This window comes from Suricata suricatta, chromosome 17 (assembly GCF_006229205.1).
Source record: "Suricata suricatta isolate VVHF042 chromosome 17, meerkat_22Aug2017_6uvM2_HiC, whole genome shotgun sequence".
Lineage (NCBI taxonomy): Eukaryota > Metazoa > Chordata > Mammalia > Carnivora > Herpestidae > Suricata > Suricata suricatta.
Genome location: NC_043716.1, coordinates 6381234 through 6393946, shown reverse-complemented (window position 1 = coordinate 6393946; position 12713 = coordinate 6381234). Strand labels below are relative to the sequence as shown.

Genomic DNA, 12713 nt, shown 5'->3' with positions numbered 1-12713 from the left:
CACGGAGGGGCCTGGGGCGGCGCCCTCTGTCTCCCTTCTCAGAGGGGAGGGGACTTCAGGCTGTGGGGCCAGACCCCCTGTCGGCCCCTGGGCAGCGGCTTACCTTGGGGTCAGGTCCTTACTGCGGGCGCTGAAGGTCATTCCTTCTGGGAGAGTGTCAGGAAGGCTGTGCCCGAGGTAGCCGAGCTCAGCACCCGGAACGCAGGGCCTCTGCGAGCCGCCGGCCGCTAGGTGCAGGTGCGCCCGCGCCCCCACCCCCCAGCTGCCTTCCTTTCTGGCCCTACATAGCCTTGCCTGGGGGCAGGGGACTTGTGCCCAGGAGGGGGCGGCCCTGGGCCAGCCTCTGGGGTGGGGGTGCCTTTAGGGTATTTTTTTTAGAACCAACATTCAGCCAAAGGACAGACAGACATAGGGACGTACAAACATGGAAGCTCTGGGACAAACGTCCTTCTGTCACCCTGCCTCCCAAACAGTCCTTAAAACGTCCTTCGAACCTGTCTTCATCCCACTGAGCCGGGGCCTCGTGGCCCCACCTGGTGACACCTACCCTGCGGCCTTCTGTCCGGCTGGAAATCTGACCTTGGAACCACAGGCTGGCTGCACCACTGGCTGTGCCCTGGGACCCCTGGGGGAAGGTGGCCCACCGACTGCTGGGAAGGGGAGACTGTCTCCATCTGGAGTCAGCCTGGTGCTGTGCCTGTCCCCGGTCGCCACAGGACCACACCAAGGGCCTAGCAGCCTCCATGGAGGGTTGGACCTGGATGCGGGGGGCGGGGGGGGGGCGCGCTCGTCCCTTCTTACTGAGACCAGAACTGCTGCCTCTCCTCACTTTTGATTTCGAGCATCCGCTCTGTGCGGGCAGAGACCAGGGCAATGGTCCCTGAACCCTGAGTGAGAAAGAACCGCCAGCCACATCCACCGGGGGCGAGGCACTCAGGCTGAACCCCGCTGCGGTGAGCGCTGCAGGCCTCGCCTGCTGGCGGCCAGGGTACAAGGTAGAGCCTGCGTCGGAGAGTGGGGTCTGGCCAGTGGGACCTCACTGCCATGAGGCCCCGGCCCCCGCCCCCGCAATACCGGGTGGAACCCTCCCGGGGACACTTCCCCAGGCCAAGGCCCACACTGTCAGGCCTGTGTTTCTAAGCCAAAAGGAGGGGGCGCTGGGGTGCTGCAGAGACAGAAGGTGGGGGGCTGGCCAAGTCCTCCCGTCTCCTAGCGCAAAGCCAGCCAGGCAGCCAAGAGGCCAGCGGTCCCCCGAAAGCCAGAGCAGCACATGGCCATCCCTGAGGCCCGGGAAGGCGCAGAGCCGGGCTGCCATGCGGGCGGGTCGTGGCCACATACATGCAGAGCTGAACCGGGGCCGCTTACCCTGAAATCCCCCTCACACGCATCCGCAACCGCGGCCCGCCCATCACACGGCTGCAGGAACACAAGGACAGGATTCAGAGAGAGGAATAAACACGATGAGACAAGAACGGGACAAGGAAACTACACCCAGCAGGACAGTCAGTCGGCCGCACCCAAGTGTCACAGATGAGACCCGTGCGGACTGACGGACGGACGGACAGAATGACGGTGTGCTGCCAAAGAACACGGACACGCCATGGCGCAGGGGTGGGGGGGACCTGGGTGCAAGAGCCATTCAAGGCCAGCAGTTCGGGACTGGCTCAGTGGGAGGTGGGGTGCAGGCCCTGGGAGCCTTCCATCGCCCACATTGGGGCCCCCAAATTTGTTCCCTGAGGGTGTCACCACCTCTCTGTCGCGGTCCTATGACAGCCTAAGCTCCTTGCATTGTTTCCGCATCACCACCTAGCCGTCGTCCCTTGACCGGGGCGGGGGGTGGGGGGGCGGGTCGCGCTGGAAGAGCAGACCCTCGGGATGACCTTGAGCTCCTGGGGTCACCTGGGCCCCCTCCCCCTCTTGAGACATCACTACCAGCGCTCACTGGATTTTCGAGGACGGATTTCCTTATTTGTTCTAAGCCTCAGGGTAGAGGACAGCCGCTGTACTCTCAACATGAACCACATCCTGAAATACAGAAGCCGGACCACCAGGGGCTGCTCCCCGCAACGTGCCAACCTCCCGACTCATCCCAAACAGCTTGGATTAGACAAGCCCAAGGGGGGCTGGACCCCACAGGCTTGCCCTCCCACCTGATGGAGGTGGAAAAAACCTCATTCTGAGGGGGCAGGGGGACAGAGGGGGGCTAGGGGTCCAAGTACCATCCCCGTCAGAAATCACAAGGGACCTAGGACCGCGCTGTCCCCTGAAGCACAGATATGTGCGGGCATGTGTGTGTGTGTGGGGTGCGGTGTGTGGACACAGCGTGTGCATGGACCACGTGTACGTGTGGGGGGGGGCGTGTGCACGGGCAGTATGTATATGCAGGTGTAGGAATCTAGTATTTGTGTACCGTGTGCAGGGATCTGGGGCGTATGTGTGTGCGCGCGCGTGTGCACCTGTGCTTATGTGCACGTGTGGGCAGGGTCTGTGTGTGTGCGTGAATCTAGGGTGTGTGCACACGCACCCCGAGCTGCCTCACCTTCTGCTACTTGGGACGACACCGAACAGAAGTGCCCGGGCTCTGTGGCGCCTGGTGATACGCCAGGCCGCCTCTAGGCCCCGATGCAGCCTCCCTGCAGGGAGACCCTGAGTCTGTAACGCCATGCGGTCGGAGTCTCTGGGGAGATGGTTCAAAAACGTCCCCTTTCTCCAGTCCTCCAATGGCTTTTGCTGAATGCGTTTGTGATTTTGTGCTTTTACGTTTTTCGGGGGTGAGGGGATAGCTCCACCTCTAATTTTTAAGCTTAAAGCAAAACTAAATTGACTGTTTGTGGGCTTGGCCAACAAGCACCTCCAAGGACAAGGGATGGTGGAGATAAGCATCTTTCCTAAAACTGCCCCGTCCCTAAATATTGCTGGAAATACATTTTCTAACGAGGCTTATTTTACGAATACGGAAAAAACATCTTTGGTTCTTGGCCTCTATTCCGAAGGTCAGGGGCTGCACCTACACGCGAACCTGGGCTCCATCCAAGGAAAGCGGCGATCAACTCACCTGTGCCTGGATCCCAGTCGGGCCCCCGCCCTGTCCGAAACCCACCCCCCCAGCAAAGGACTCGGAGCTCAGTTCCCCCAGATTCAGACCAGAGTCGGAACCCCACACCGGCAGGCATTCCGTGGGGAGCAGTGTCCCAGGACGCGCTTCCCGCAGGACAATCTGAATCCACTGAGCTCGTGGGGGTGGGGGGTGGCTCCCCAGGCCCCCGCACAGCTTGTCAGCGGACGGTGGCACTAGTGATCCCGAGCGCGGCCGGCTGAGGCATGTGGGGACACACGCGGGCGCTGCGGCTCGGTTACCTGTGGACATGCTCTCCGCAGGGGCCACGCCGTCGAGCACGGGGTGCTCCGCGGCCTGCGGACTCGGGGCCGGCAGGCTGACCGTCGGAGGCTGTGGGGGCGGCAGTGTGGGCCTCTGTCGGGGCTTCGGGGTGGGCCGCGACTTGGCCGTGGCGCTCGTGAAGCCGGCGGGGGAGGCCAGGGGGGGCGCCGCGGCGGCCGGGGAGAGCTGGCCGGAGGCCAGGGAGTACCCCTGAGGGTAACTCAGTCCGTAGGGCGAAGGGGTGCTCGGGGGCGTGGGGGACAGGCTGAGCGGGGACGGCTGGCCGGCAGAGAGGTCAGTCACAGCCGCTGGCTGGCCGAAGGGGACCTTGGGCGGGATGGGTGCCAGCTTCTTGGAAACTGAAAGAGAAAACGCGAGAACACACACACTCAGTTGTGAAACGTGCCTGTTGTCAGCATGCCCCCCGCCACCCCCTCACCCACGCGCCCCTACCCTCCCCACCCCTGCAAGCAGCCACCCCAAAGGGCAAGCTTCTGTGCCTGCCATCTGCTCGCTCCCTTCGCCTCCTCCCGGACCCCCGCCGGGATGCCCTCGCAGCCCCGGCCAAGGCGGAGGGCGCGCTGCCCACACACAGCCCATGGCCGGCTGCCCAGCGTCCTCTCCTGGCCTCGGAGCACTGGAGGGGATCGGAAGTGCGCTGAGGAAGGGCGGGGAGTCTGTGATACTGGGCCCAAGGAGGACGATCGGGGACACTGGGGACCTGGAGCCGGGCAGGGGGCCTGGGGCGAGCGTCTCGAAGGACAGGAAACGGACTTTGGGCTGAACCCGCCCGCCGGCTCCTGGCAGAGCGACGGATGGCCCCAGTCCTCCGGCCACAGAAGCAAAGCACCTCGGGCCTTCCCTGTCCTTCCTCGCTCTTGCTCCGAATCCTGTCTACCTGCGGCTTTCTCTCGAGAACTGTCCCCTCTGTGAAGACCACGCGGACATACTGCGCGCTCCTGACGCGCATCTCTGCCCCAAAGCCCTGTGCGCTCCCTTCGTTGCCCTCTTATTTCCTTGGTCGTGCTGCGGAATGGCACGTACTTTACAGAGTAAAGATGAGCTGGTAAGAAGGACAAATCCAGTGCTGGGAAGCCCGCACCGACGTGCAGACGTTTTGGGGGAACCGGTCACTAATGCCTTAGGATTAAGCAAGGGCTGCCGGGGGCTACGCGGATTCCCGAAGAAACGGTTAGGGGCTCAAGGAGGAACAGGGCCTCTCCTCCCTACCCCCGCTCCCCACCCCGCCACGAGCATCTATTCTGAAGCGCTCCCCGGGTGCCGTCAGTGTGCGGAGTGGACAAGGACGCGGCCTCACCAACCTGGGCTCAAGTCCTACCGCGTCTTAGCCACTGCGCACCCTCCACAGTTCAACGAAACCTCTTCCACTGGACGGGAAGGGCGGTCTCCTCTGCACAGGCTCGTAGGGGTTACGTGGCACCACGCACAGAAAAGCAGCAGTCAGGACCCGCAATGAAACCACCTCTCAGCTCCACATCCCCAGGGAGGACAGGGCAGGCTTGCCCAGCACCTGCTACTGGGGCCCAGGACGGCTGAGTGGCTGATGCTGGGTGAGTGGGCAGCAGGCGGGGACCCTGGGTGCCGAGGCTCGATCATGAGCTGGAGGAGGGGAGGATGGCTACCACTCCTTGGTGGCAACGGGACTGGGCCAGGACATAAAGCTGGAGGCACGGTGTGAAAAGATTAAAGGGGCTTAAAACACGTGCACAAAAAGCTTGGGGCTCCTGGGCGTCTCAGTCGGTTGAGCGTCTGACTCTTGCTTTCTGCTCAGGTCATGATCTCACGGTCGTGGGACTGAGCCCTGCGTTGGGCTCTGGGCTGACAGCTCAGAGCCTTGCTTAGGATTCTCTGTCTCTCTGCCCCTCCTCCACTACTGCATGCACGCGCTCTCTCTCTAAATAAACAAACGTTCCTTATAAAAAAAGCTCCTTATAAAAAAAAAGGAAAGGAGGCAAAAGATATCATCAAGCCACTTATAAAAGAGAGAGCCCTGGATTGCCTGGGCAGCTCACTCAGTTGAGCGTCTGCCTCTTGAGTTGGGCTCAGGTCCTGATCCCAGGGTCGTGGGATTGAGCCCCGCACTGGGCTCGGTGCTGAGTGTGCAGCCTGCTTGGGATTCTCTCTTTCTCTCTGCCTGCCCCTCTCCCTTGCTTGCTCTCTTTCTCTCACTCTGAAAGCAACAACAACAAACATCAACAAAAAAACCAACCCCTGCCCCCCACACACAAACTAAGCGGGCAACGGTAGCAGGTGAAGAAACCTGTACCTTTCAGAGGAGGACTCTGATGCCGAGCGTCACTTGGGAAAGGGACCCGAGCCACTCCAGGCTGCGTTCCCTGCGCTGGCCCCATATCCTGTCAAAACCGACTGGCCTGGAAAGGGGCCGGACCCCACAGGACACAACGGCGTAGGCACCGCCCTCTCGGGGCTAGAGGGAAGCTTACAGGCTCCGCAAACAGAGGTGGCCAAAGAAGTGTGTCTGGACCACGTGTGCCCCGCCTCCTGGGCCTGGACGGGAGTCCCCACATCTCCCATGGTGCCCCGAGGGGCCCACGGCATGAGTCTGTGTCTGTCGCTCTGTTACCCTCTCGGTGCCTGGCACGGAGCTCTGCACATGGCAGGGGCTCAAAGCCGGTTGGTAGAATGGCTAAGCCGTGACTGGGGGACACATGGACGGGAGGGCGTGGGGCAGCCACCACGGCCTCCCGCAAGGGAGCCCGGAAGGGACCTGCTGTGGTTGGGGAGCACCCTTCCCCCCATGCCACAAATCCTGCACCCAGAGCCACGCCTGGAACTCGGAGAGGCCTGAACGGAGCGCAAATTCAACAACCTGGCATTTCGAATGAGGTCGAGACGGAGCTAAGAGGTAACATAAGGCAAAAGCCGACGGGGGCACCAGGGGGGCTCGGTGGGCTGAGTGCCCGTCTGCCTCTCGGTTTTGACACGGGTCACCATTTGACACGGTTCGGGAGGGCGAAGCCCCACGTCGGGCTCTGTGCTGGCAACACAGGGCCTGCTTGGGATTCTCTCTTCTCCCTCTCTCCCTTCCTGTCCCCTGCTCGCTCGCTCTCAAAAATAAACAAACTTCAAAAAAATGGGGAAAAAAGGTTAGGACAAGTACACATTCTGGGCTGCCCCCCATTTATGAAATGTCCCCACAGAGCAGCGCCCTCGCTTCCAGAAAGTCACTTCAGAGAGAACAGCTGGCCTCTTCCAGGGGAAGGTTCTGGGTGGGACGGCCCATGGGCCAGTGCGGGGATCCTCGGCCCTCCCAGAGACCCGGAAGGTCAGGACTCCTGTGGAAACGGCCCCGAGTCCCTCCTCCGTGTCGCCTTCCAGAACCAATCCCAGGGGTGGGCAGCTGTGCACCAGTGTCTCTGGGCCCCTGAGGACATGTGTCATCCCGGGCGATGATGTCCAGGAAGGAGTAAAGATGAGGCGGGCCCTCCCAGAGCTGGGTAACTTCCCGAAGCTCATGCACCCAGCCCAGGGATGTCTCTCGAAGTCCCTGCGGTTTCTCAATATCCACGCTCATCGAGGGACGCGAGCGTCCAGGCCGCGGCACAGCTAACCCAGGCCTGTGACCCGCGCAGAGCCTGGTGGACACGCACCTTTCCGGAGAGTGTGAGGGCTCTGGTCTGGGGGCGGCTGGCTGGGGCTGGCACCGGGGGTGGCCCCAGGCTGAGTCCCTGCACCTGGCGTCCCTTGGCTGGAGCCCGGGCTTCCTTTCTGCCCAGATCCCGGAGAAACCTCCTTGGTTTTCGAAGCGCTGGAACAGAAGCAAATGGGATGAGAAAGCTCCTGAACTTGGGCAAGTGCAGCGTCTGTCTTGGCTCGAGGTCCCACATGCTCCTCCGGGGCCACTCAGGTCTGCCCTGTGCCCTTCATCATGCCTTCAGACATGCTCTCAGAGGGACTGGTCCTTCGTGGGTTCTGGGGACCTGGATTCTGCTCCCATCTCCACATCCGTGGTGCCCACCTCATGCCTCTGCCCTCTGACCGCCAGGAGACCCCCCAATCTATTCTGTGATCAACACAGAGATCCTTGGGGGCCCTGAAACGGGAACACCTAGGTGCTCTTGGTGCTTCTGTGTCCACAGCATAGCAGGGCCAAGAGGACTTCCTGGGGCCACTGTGTGACATGAGAGCTCCCTGCTGGGCCTTGTGGTCATGGCTCTCTGCTGATTTCTCTGACCGCCACCACAGTTCCGGCTTCCAGAACCCTTCCTGGATCAGAGTAAGTCCCAGCAGCTGGGAGGGTTAATTAACACGGTCCTTGGCTCTGCTTCTGAATGCGGCAAGTACCAGGCCCCCAGGCTTAGAGGGCGTGAGGGCCTCCGGTGTCCCTTGACTTGACAGAGGGACACCCTAGGTCACCATGTTCCAAAGGCACTTCATCCTTCACTGCTGCCTTCCTGCCAGGCATTGTCCTAAGCATAAAGTGCCTGTTAAGAGAGACCCTACTCCACGCCACAGAACAGGGACAGCAGATGTGTGGCCGACTCGTCACTCCGCACCCTCCTCCACTACGCCCTCCAAGGCAGACATTCCTAGTTGATCTTCAGACATCCTCTCTGCTAGGATTCCCCACACGACGGCCCAGGAGGCCCCTGGCAAGCCTGGGCTGAAGCTACCGGCTGGCCTTACTGGGGACCGTCTGGACTCTGATGCCCTTGGGTTAGGACGTGGGGATGGAGCCTCAATCCTTCTCCCCCAACGACAAGAGACAGAGCCCAAATCTATCTAGAAGCCCCAAACATGAGAGAGCTACAGACACGGCACGCCTTCCCACTGGGGTGCGGCGAGGACGGCTGGGAGGCAGGGGCCGGGGCTGGAACAGCAAACGCCAAACTACAACCCGTTTTCCCCAGAGGAGTGAAGGTAACAGGGCATTCGGGGCCGCGCCGAACTCCCCCCCTTCTCAGGTGAGTTTCAAACCACACCTGGGATAGGTCTCCTCTCAGCCTCGCCCTCCCCCCCAAAAGCCATTCCGTCCAGAGGGACAGGAAGGGTAGTGCCTTTCTCTGTGCTGTTGACCAAAAATAAGTGAAACCCCTGAGAGCCCTTGGCTTGCTCCGGTGAGGCCAGAAAGTGTCTCTGACTCGTCCCCAGGCGCGCGGGGAATTCAGGCCAAGCACCGTCCAGCCTTCCTTCCACCTCTACCACCATCGACAGGCGGTTACAACAGCAAAGGAAAACACAAAAGCAGCGAACAAAAAACCCGCTGCTGGTGAGATGCTGCACTCTTCCATCTCCTATCACACTGGCGAGGCACCCGCCCAGGGATCTAGGGACTGAGGGGCTCCCACTCCGCTGTCCCGCCCACTGTCCCCCAAACAACTGTTTACCTCCTTACTAGCCCTGCTGGCCTCTCTCCGGCACAGGTGCGGCTGACCCAGAGGGGAGGGGTGGGGGCAAGGGGGTTACTAGGAGTGAAGGCACGCTCGAGAACAGGTTAGCTCTGGGGACATGGGACTCGGTGAGCTGGGTGCAAAGGGGGTAAGCAGCAGTCTGGGGTCGGAGTCAGTGCCAAGCAGATGAGCGGGAGGTGGAGGCCGAGTCTGGCTGGCGAGAGCCACCAGGCCTGGGGGAGGGGCAGGGGGAGCTGGAGGGAGAATGGAGAGGCTGGAGCAAGCCTGAGGGAGGAGGGAGGGCCTGCCATCCTCGGGAAGGGGAGCGCGTAACGGGATCAGGTAACTGGAGGGCGCATTGTGTGGCTACAAATGTCCAGAAAACGGAAGAAACAAAAACAAACAAAAAAACTGGTGGGACACCGTCTGTACTGGGAAGAATCCATGTGAGGGAGAGGAGAGAGGCAGGAGACAAATCAGGACATTGCCACCCAAAGGAAAGCCGCAGCCAGTTACCCCAAGATAAAGGGGACGGTGTGACATGTGGCTGCAGACCAGTGAGATGGCCTCTCCGTTACCCGGAACCAGCGGGTGATGGTCCCTGCCCGTGAGCGACTCTCAAGGCCACCTGTCTGGAACCTTCTGGGAACACCCCTGAGGCCGGGGAGATCCATCTTTGAGGGGCGTTTCCTAGAAATATTATTTATGCGCCAAACAGCGTGCAGCACCGAGTGTTGGTTATGAAATGGGAAATTGGGGTGAGGCCAGTGAGTGTGCGGAAGGGGGCGGTTCCGGGTCTCCTGCCTCTGTTTGTCACCTCCTTGTCAGCCTCCCTGGCCCCGGGCGATCGCCACAGGCTTCTCTGCTGAACGTGCCTCTCCTGCACCCCCATGTACACAGCCGGGCCGGCGTCCTCTGGCCCTGAGCTGGAGCCCTCCACAGCCACTGGAGCGCATCCAGCATCATCCACCCCCATCCCCAGTCCTGTGTCCCCTCTGTCATTTCTCCATTTCACGGGGAACATAACCCCCCCTCACTAAAGGAAAAACCCCTGCAATCCTTTCATTTGGGGAATCGGGGTGTGTGTGTGTTGGACTGGGTGAGAAGGTTGGGCTTCCCAGAGCACCTGGGTGGCTCAGTCTGTTAAGTGCCCGACTCGTGGTTTCAGCTTGAGTCACGATCTCATGGTTTGTGGGTTCAAGCCTGACACCACTAGCTTGGTACACAGCCTGCTCGGGGTTCTCTCTTCCTCTCTCTCTGCCCCTCCCCTGGTTGTTCTCTTTTCTCTCTGCCTCTCAAAACAAATAAATAAGCTTAAAATAAAGTAAAATAAAGATTGGGTTTCCCAAAGCCTATAAGATTTTTCCAGAAGCAGCCATGGGAGAACACTGTGACCCCTAACAGAATGCAGAAGCATCTGATTTTCCCCACGCGTTGGAATTGCTTCAGAACACATAGAAACACCCAGCAAAGGGGCGCCGGGGTGACTCAGCTGGTTGAGTGTCTGACTTCGGCTCAGGTCATGATCTCAGGCTTGTGAATTCAAGCCCCGTGGCGGGCTCTGTGCTGACAGCTCAGAGCCTGGAGCCTGCTTCCGATTCTGTCTCCCTCTCTCTCTCTGCCCCTCTCTGGCTTGCACACTCTCTCTTTCAAATACAAATAAAAACATTAAAAAAAAAAAATCAAAACGCCCAGCAAAGCAGTCTTGGGCCATTCATTCCCACTTCTAGGGTGCCGCTTTTCAAGGAAGGGCTGGAGGAGGAAGGGCCGAAGGCCCCCCTGTGACCCCGTGTGGCAGTGCGCTGTAATTCACGCATAACTGCTCACTGGGACGGGAGTGCCAGTCACACGTTTCCTCTCTCTATGGACACAGTCCTCCATAAACGTTCACTGCACTGGCCATGCCCTGATCACGTGTGCACCTTCCTCCTCCCGGAAACACGGGAGCAGCAACCCCGGAGCCCCGCCCAGGTCCCCGGGCCGCGTGGCCACGTGACTTCCTCTCCCCCTTCCCTGCTCTGCACCCAGGCGACTACACGCTGAAAACAGCGCAGAGAAGGGAGAGGGAACAGGCTGAAATTCTGCATTTCACGATCGGGAAGTGTTCACAGCGCAGGGAGCGGGCACGAGAGCTGGAAGCTTCTATCGCTCCCGGATTTTGCGAGTTGCCCCCTTAGACGTCTGCTGGGGAAGGACGTGGCGGAGAGGGGGGTAGGGGTTGCTATTCTGGGGAAGCCTGGGCTCGGTCTGAAAATCCGGGAGCTGGGAATGGCAGGTGCCGGCGTGATGCGTGAAGCCAAACTCGAAGGCTCAGGCACGCGGGGGCGAGAGGGATGGGTGACAGCATCCAGAGGCCCCCGGAGTGGGTGCAGCGGCCCTGCCCCGCGTGCAAGCAAGCGCGCATGCGCACAGCCAGCCCGGAGCCCTGCTTACCTGGTGCGCTCGGGCCCGGCTGGGAGCCCCAGGCCCGAAGGCGAAAGCGAGGGGCCGTCCGGGGGCTGCTCCACGAGCGGCGAAGGCAGGGGTGCAGCAGCCAGCTCGGCGGGCGGCGGCGCGGGGGGCTGCACGGTGGGCGGGGCGCAGGACGCCTTCCTGCTGGCTGAGGAGCCTCTTCGAGCCACCCAGGACGTGTCCATGACCCTCACGCCCATGCTGGCGAGGGACACAAAGACAGCCGCTTAGCCACGCGAGACCGGGGTGAGGCTCCCCCTCCCCCTGCGCGGCGGACACATTCAAGCACGTCCGCCGGGAGAACAGCAGCGAAGCCTTAGCAACCCTCCTGCCCGCCCCCCGGAGGCTCGAGGGGGGGACCCCCCAAGCCGCGCACCAGCACCCCCGGCCCGGCTGGCGGCTCGGCTTCAACCCTCTGCCAAAGCCAGCTGGCCTGAGATCTGCGCATGGAATCCAAGCTGTCCCCCCGGAGCAGAATGCAGCCTCTCTGAGGGCACTCGCTTCCCCCCGCCCCCCAACACGTGGGAGATGGAGGTGGGAAGGGCAGGGGGCAGCGTGGCACCAGAACTTGGCACTGACCAGCAGGACACATCTACATATCCGTCCTTCGGTTTGTCACTTGGGGTCTAGAGCACAGGCCGGCCCGAGTCAGGATTCCTGCACCGGCCCCAGGACCCTGGCTCGGCCCCTGGCGCCTGTTTATGCCACAGGCAAGGGGCTGATCATGCCTATTGGTCACTCCGGGTTCCGATTCAGTTTTAACCACCGAGAGACACAGCTTCCGTTAAAGCCGGCCAAGCAACCAGACACGGCACATTCGCCCTCTCGCAGAGCTCACTAAGGCATGGCTTGCTTTGTTTTCAGAGGTTGAACGTGGCCTCGTGGCTACCCGAGAATACCGTACCTTTGGATTTTCCTAAGGCTGCAGGGACAGAAACATACAGATATTAGTGTCAAAAAAACTATGCCTTCCTTTGGACACACAGGTTGTCTGTCAGGGTCAGGGTCTGAGTGGGGCTTTTTGGGTGCCGTGAAATTGTTCCATGGTTCATTTTGCTTCTCTAGTTCAAGTGGCTCTTCGGTTTGGGTGAAGGTTGCATCCTACCAAGCTCACAGGTGAATGACGGGACAGGCCTGAGGGCTGGTATCAGTGCAGGTAGGGATGGGGTTGGGGGTAGAGGGTGTCATAAGGGAGAAAAAAAATGGGTGGAAATAGCCATCTGCTGGCTTCCAAGTTACGTGATTTAGAAGGCTATCAATTCTGCGGTGCCCAGGTGGCTCAGTTAAGCGTATGACTCTTGATTTTGGCTCAGGTCATGAGCTCATGGTTCATGAGATCAAGCCCCATGTCGGGCTCTGCACTGACAGCAAGGAGTGCTTGGGATTCTCTCTTTTCCTCTCTCTCTGCCTCTCCTCCATTCATGCTTTCTCTCTCTCCCAAAAGAAACAGACAGTAAAGAAAGAAAAAGGTTTTGAAGGCTGTAAGTTCTTTCCGCTGGTCTAGGAGGTAA

At 60.6% G+C, this 12713-nt stretch overlaps 1 protein-coding gene and 1 long non-coding RNA gene across 6 annotated transcripts in view; one reads left to right on the top strand and one right to left on the bottom strand.

The window, feature by feature from the left end:
* Window positions 1-12713, bottom strand: part of ARHGAP44 (Rho GTPase activating protein 44) — a 59869-nt gene that overhangs the window by 1271 nt on the left and 45885 nt on the right. Inside the window, exons 14-18 of one of the 5 annotated variants that reach the window (XM_029926720.1) lie at window positions 12107-12124; window positions 11185-11403; window positions 7012-7169; window positions 3358-3738; window positions 1366-1416 (exon numbers count right to left, since the gene is read on the bottom strand). In XM_029926720.1, the coding sequence (XP_029782580.1) occupies window positions 1409-1416; window positions 3358-3738; window positions 7012-7169; window positions 11185-11403; window positions 12107-12124 (784 nt within the window). In that variant the 3' untranslated portion in view covers window positions 1366-1408. The remainder of the gene's footprint in view (window positions 1-1365; window positions 1417-3357; window positions 3739-7011; window positions 7170-11184; window positions 11404-12106; window positions 12125-12713) is intronic. The other 4 variants (XM_029926718.1, XM_029926721.1, XM_029926719.1 and 1 more) reach the window with 4 other exon arrangements.
* On the top strand, window positions 7245-8793 carry LOC115281398. Its single transcript, XR_003904281.1, has 3 exons — window positions 7245-7637; window positions 8272-8325; window positions 8513-8793. It is a non-coding gene; the product is annotated as an uncharacterized LOC115281398 (long non-coding RNA).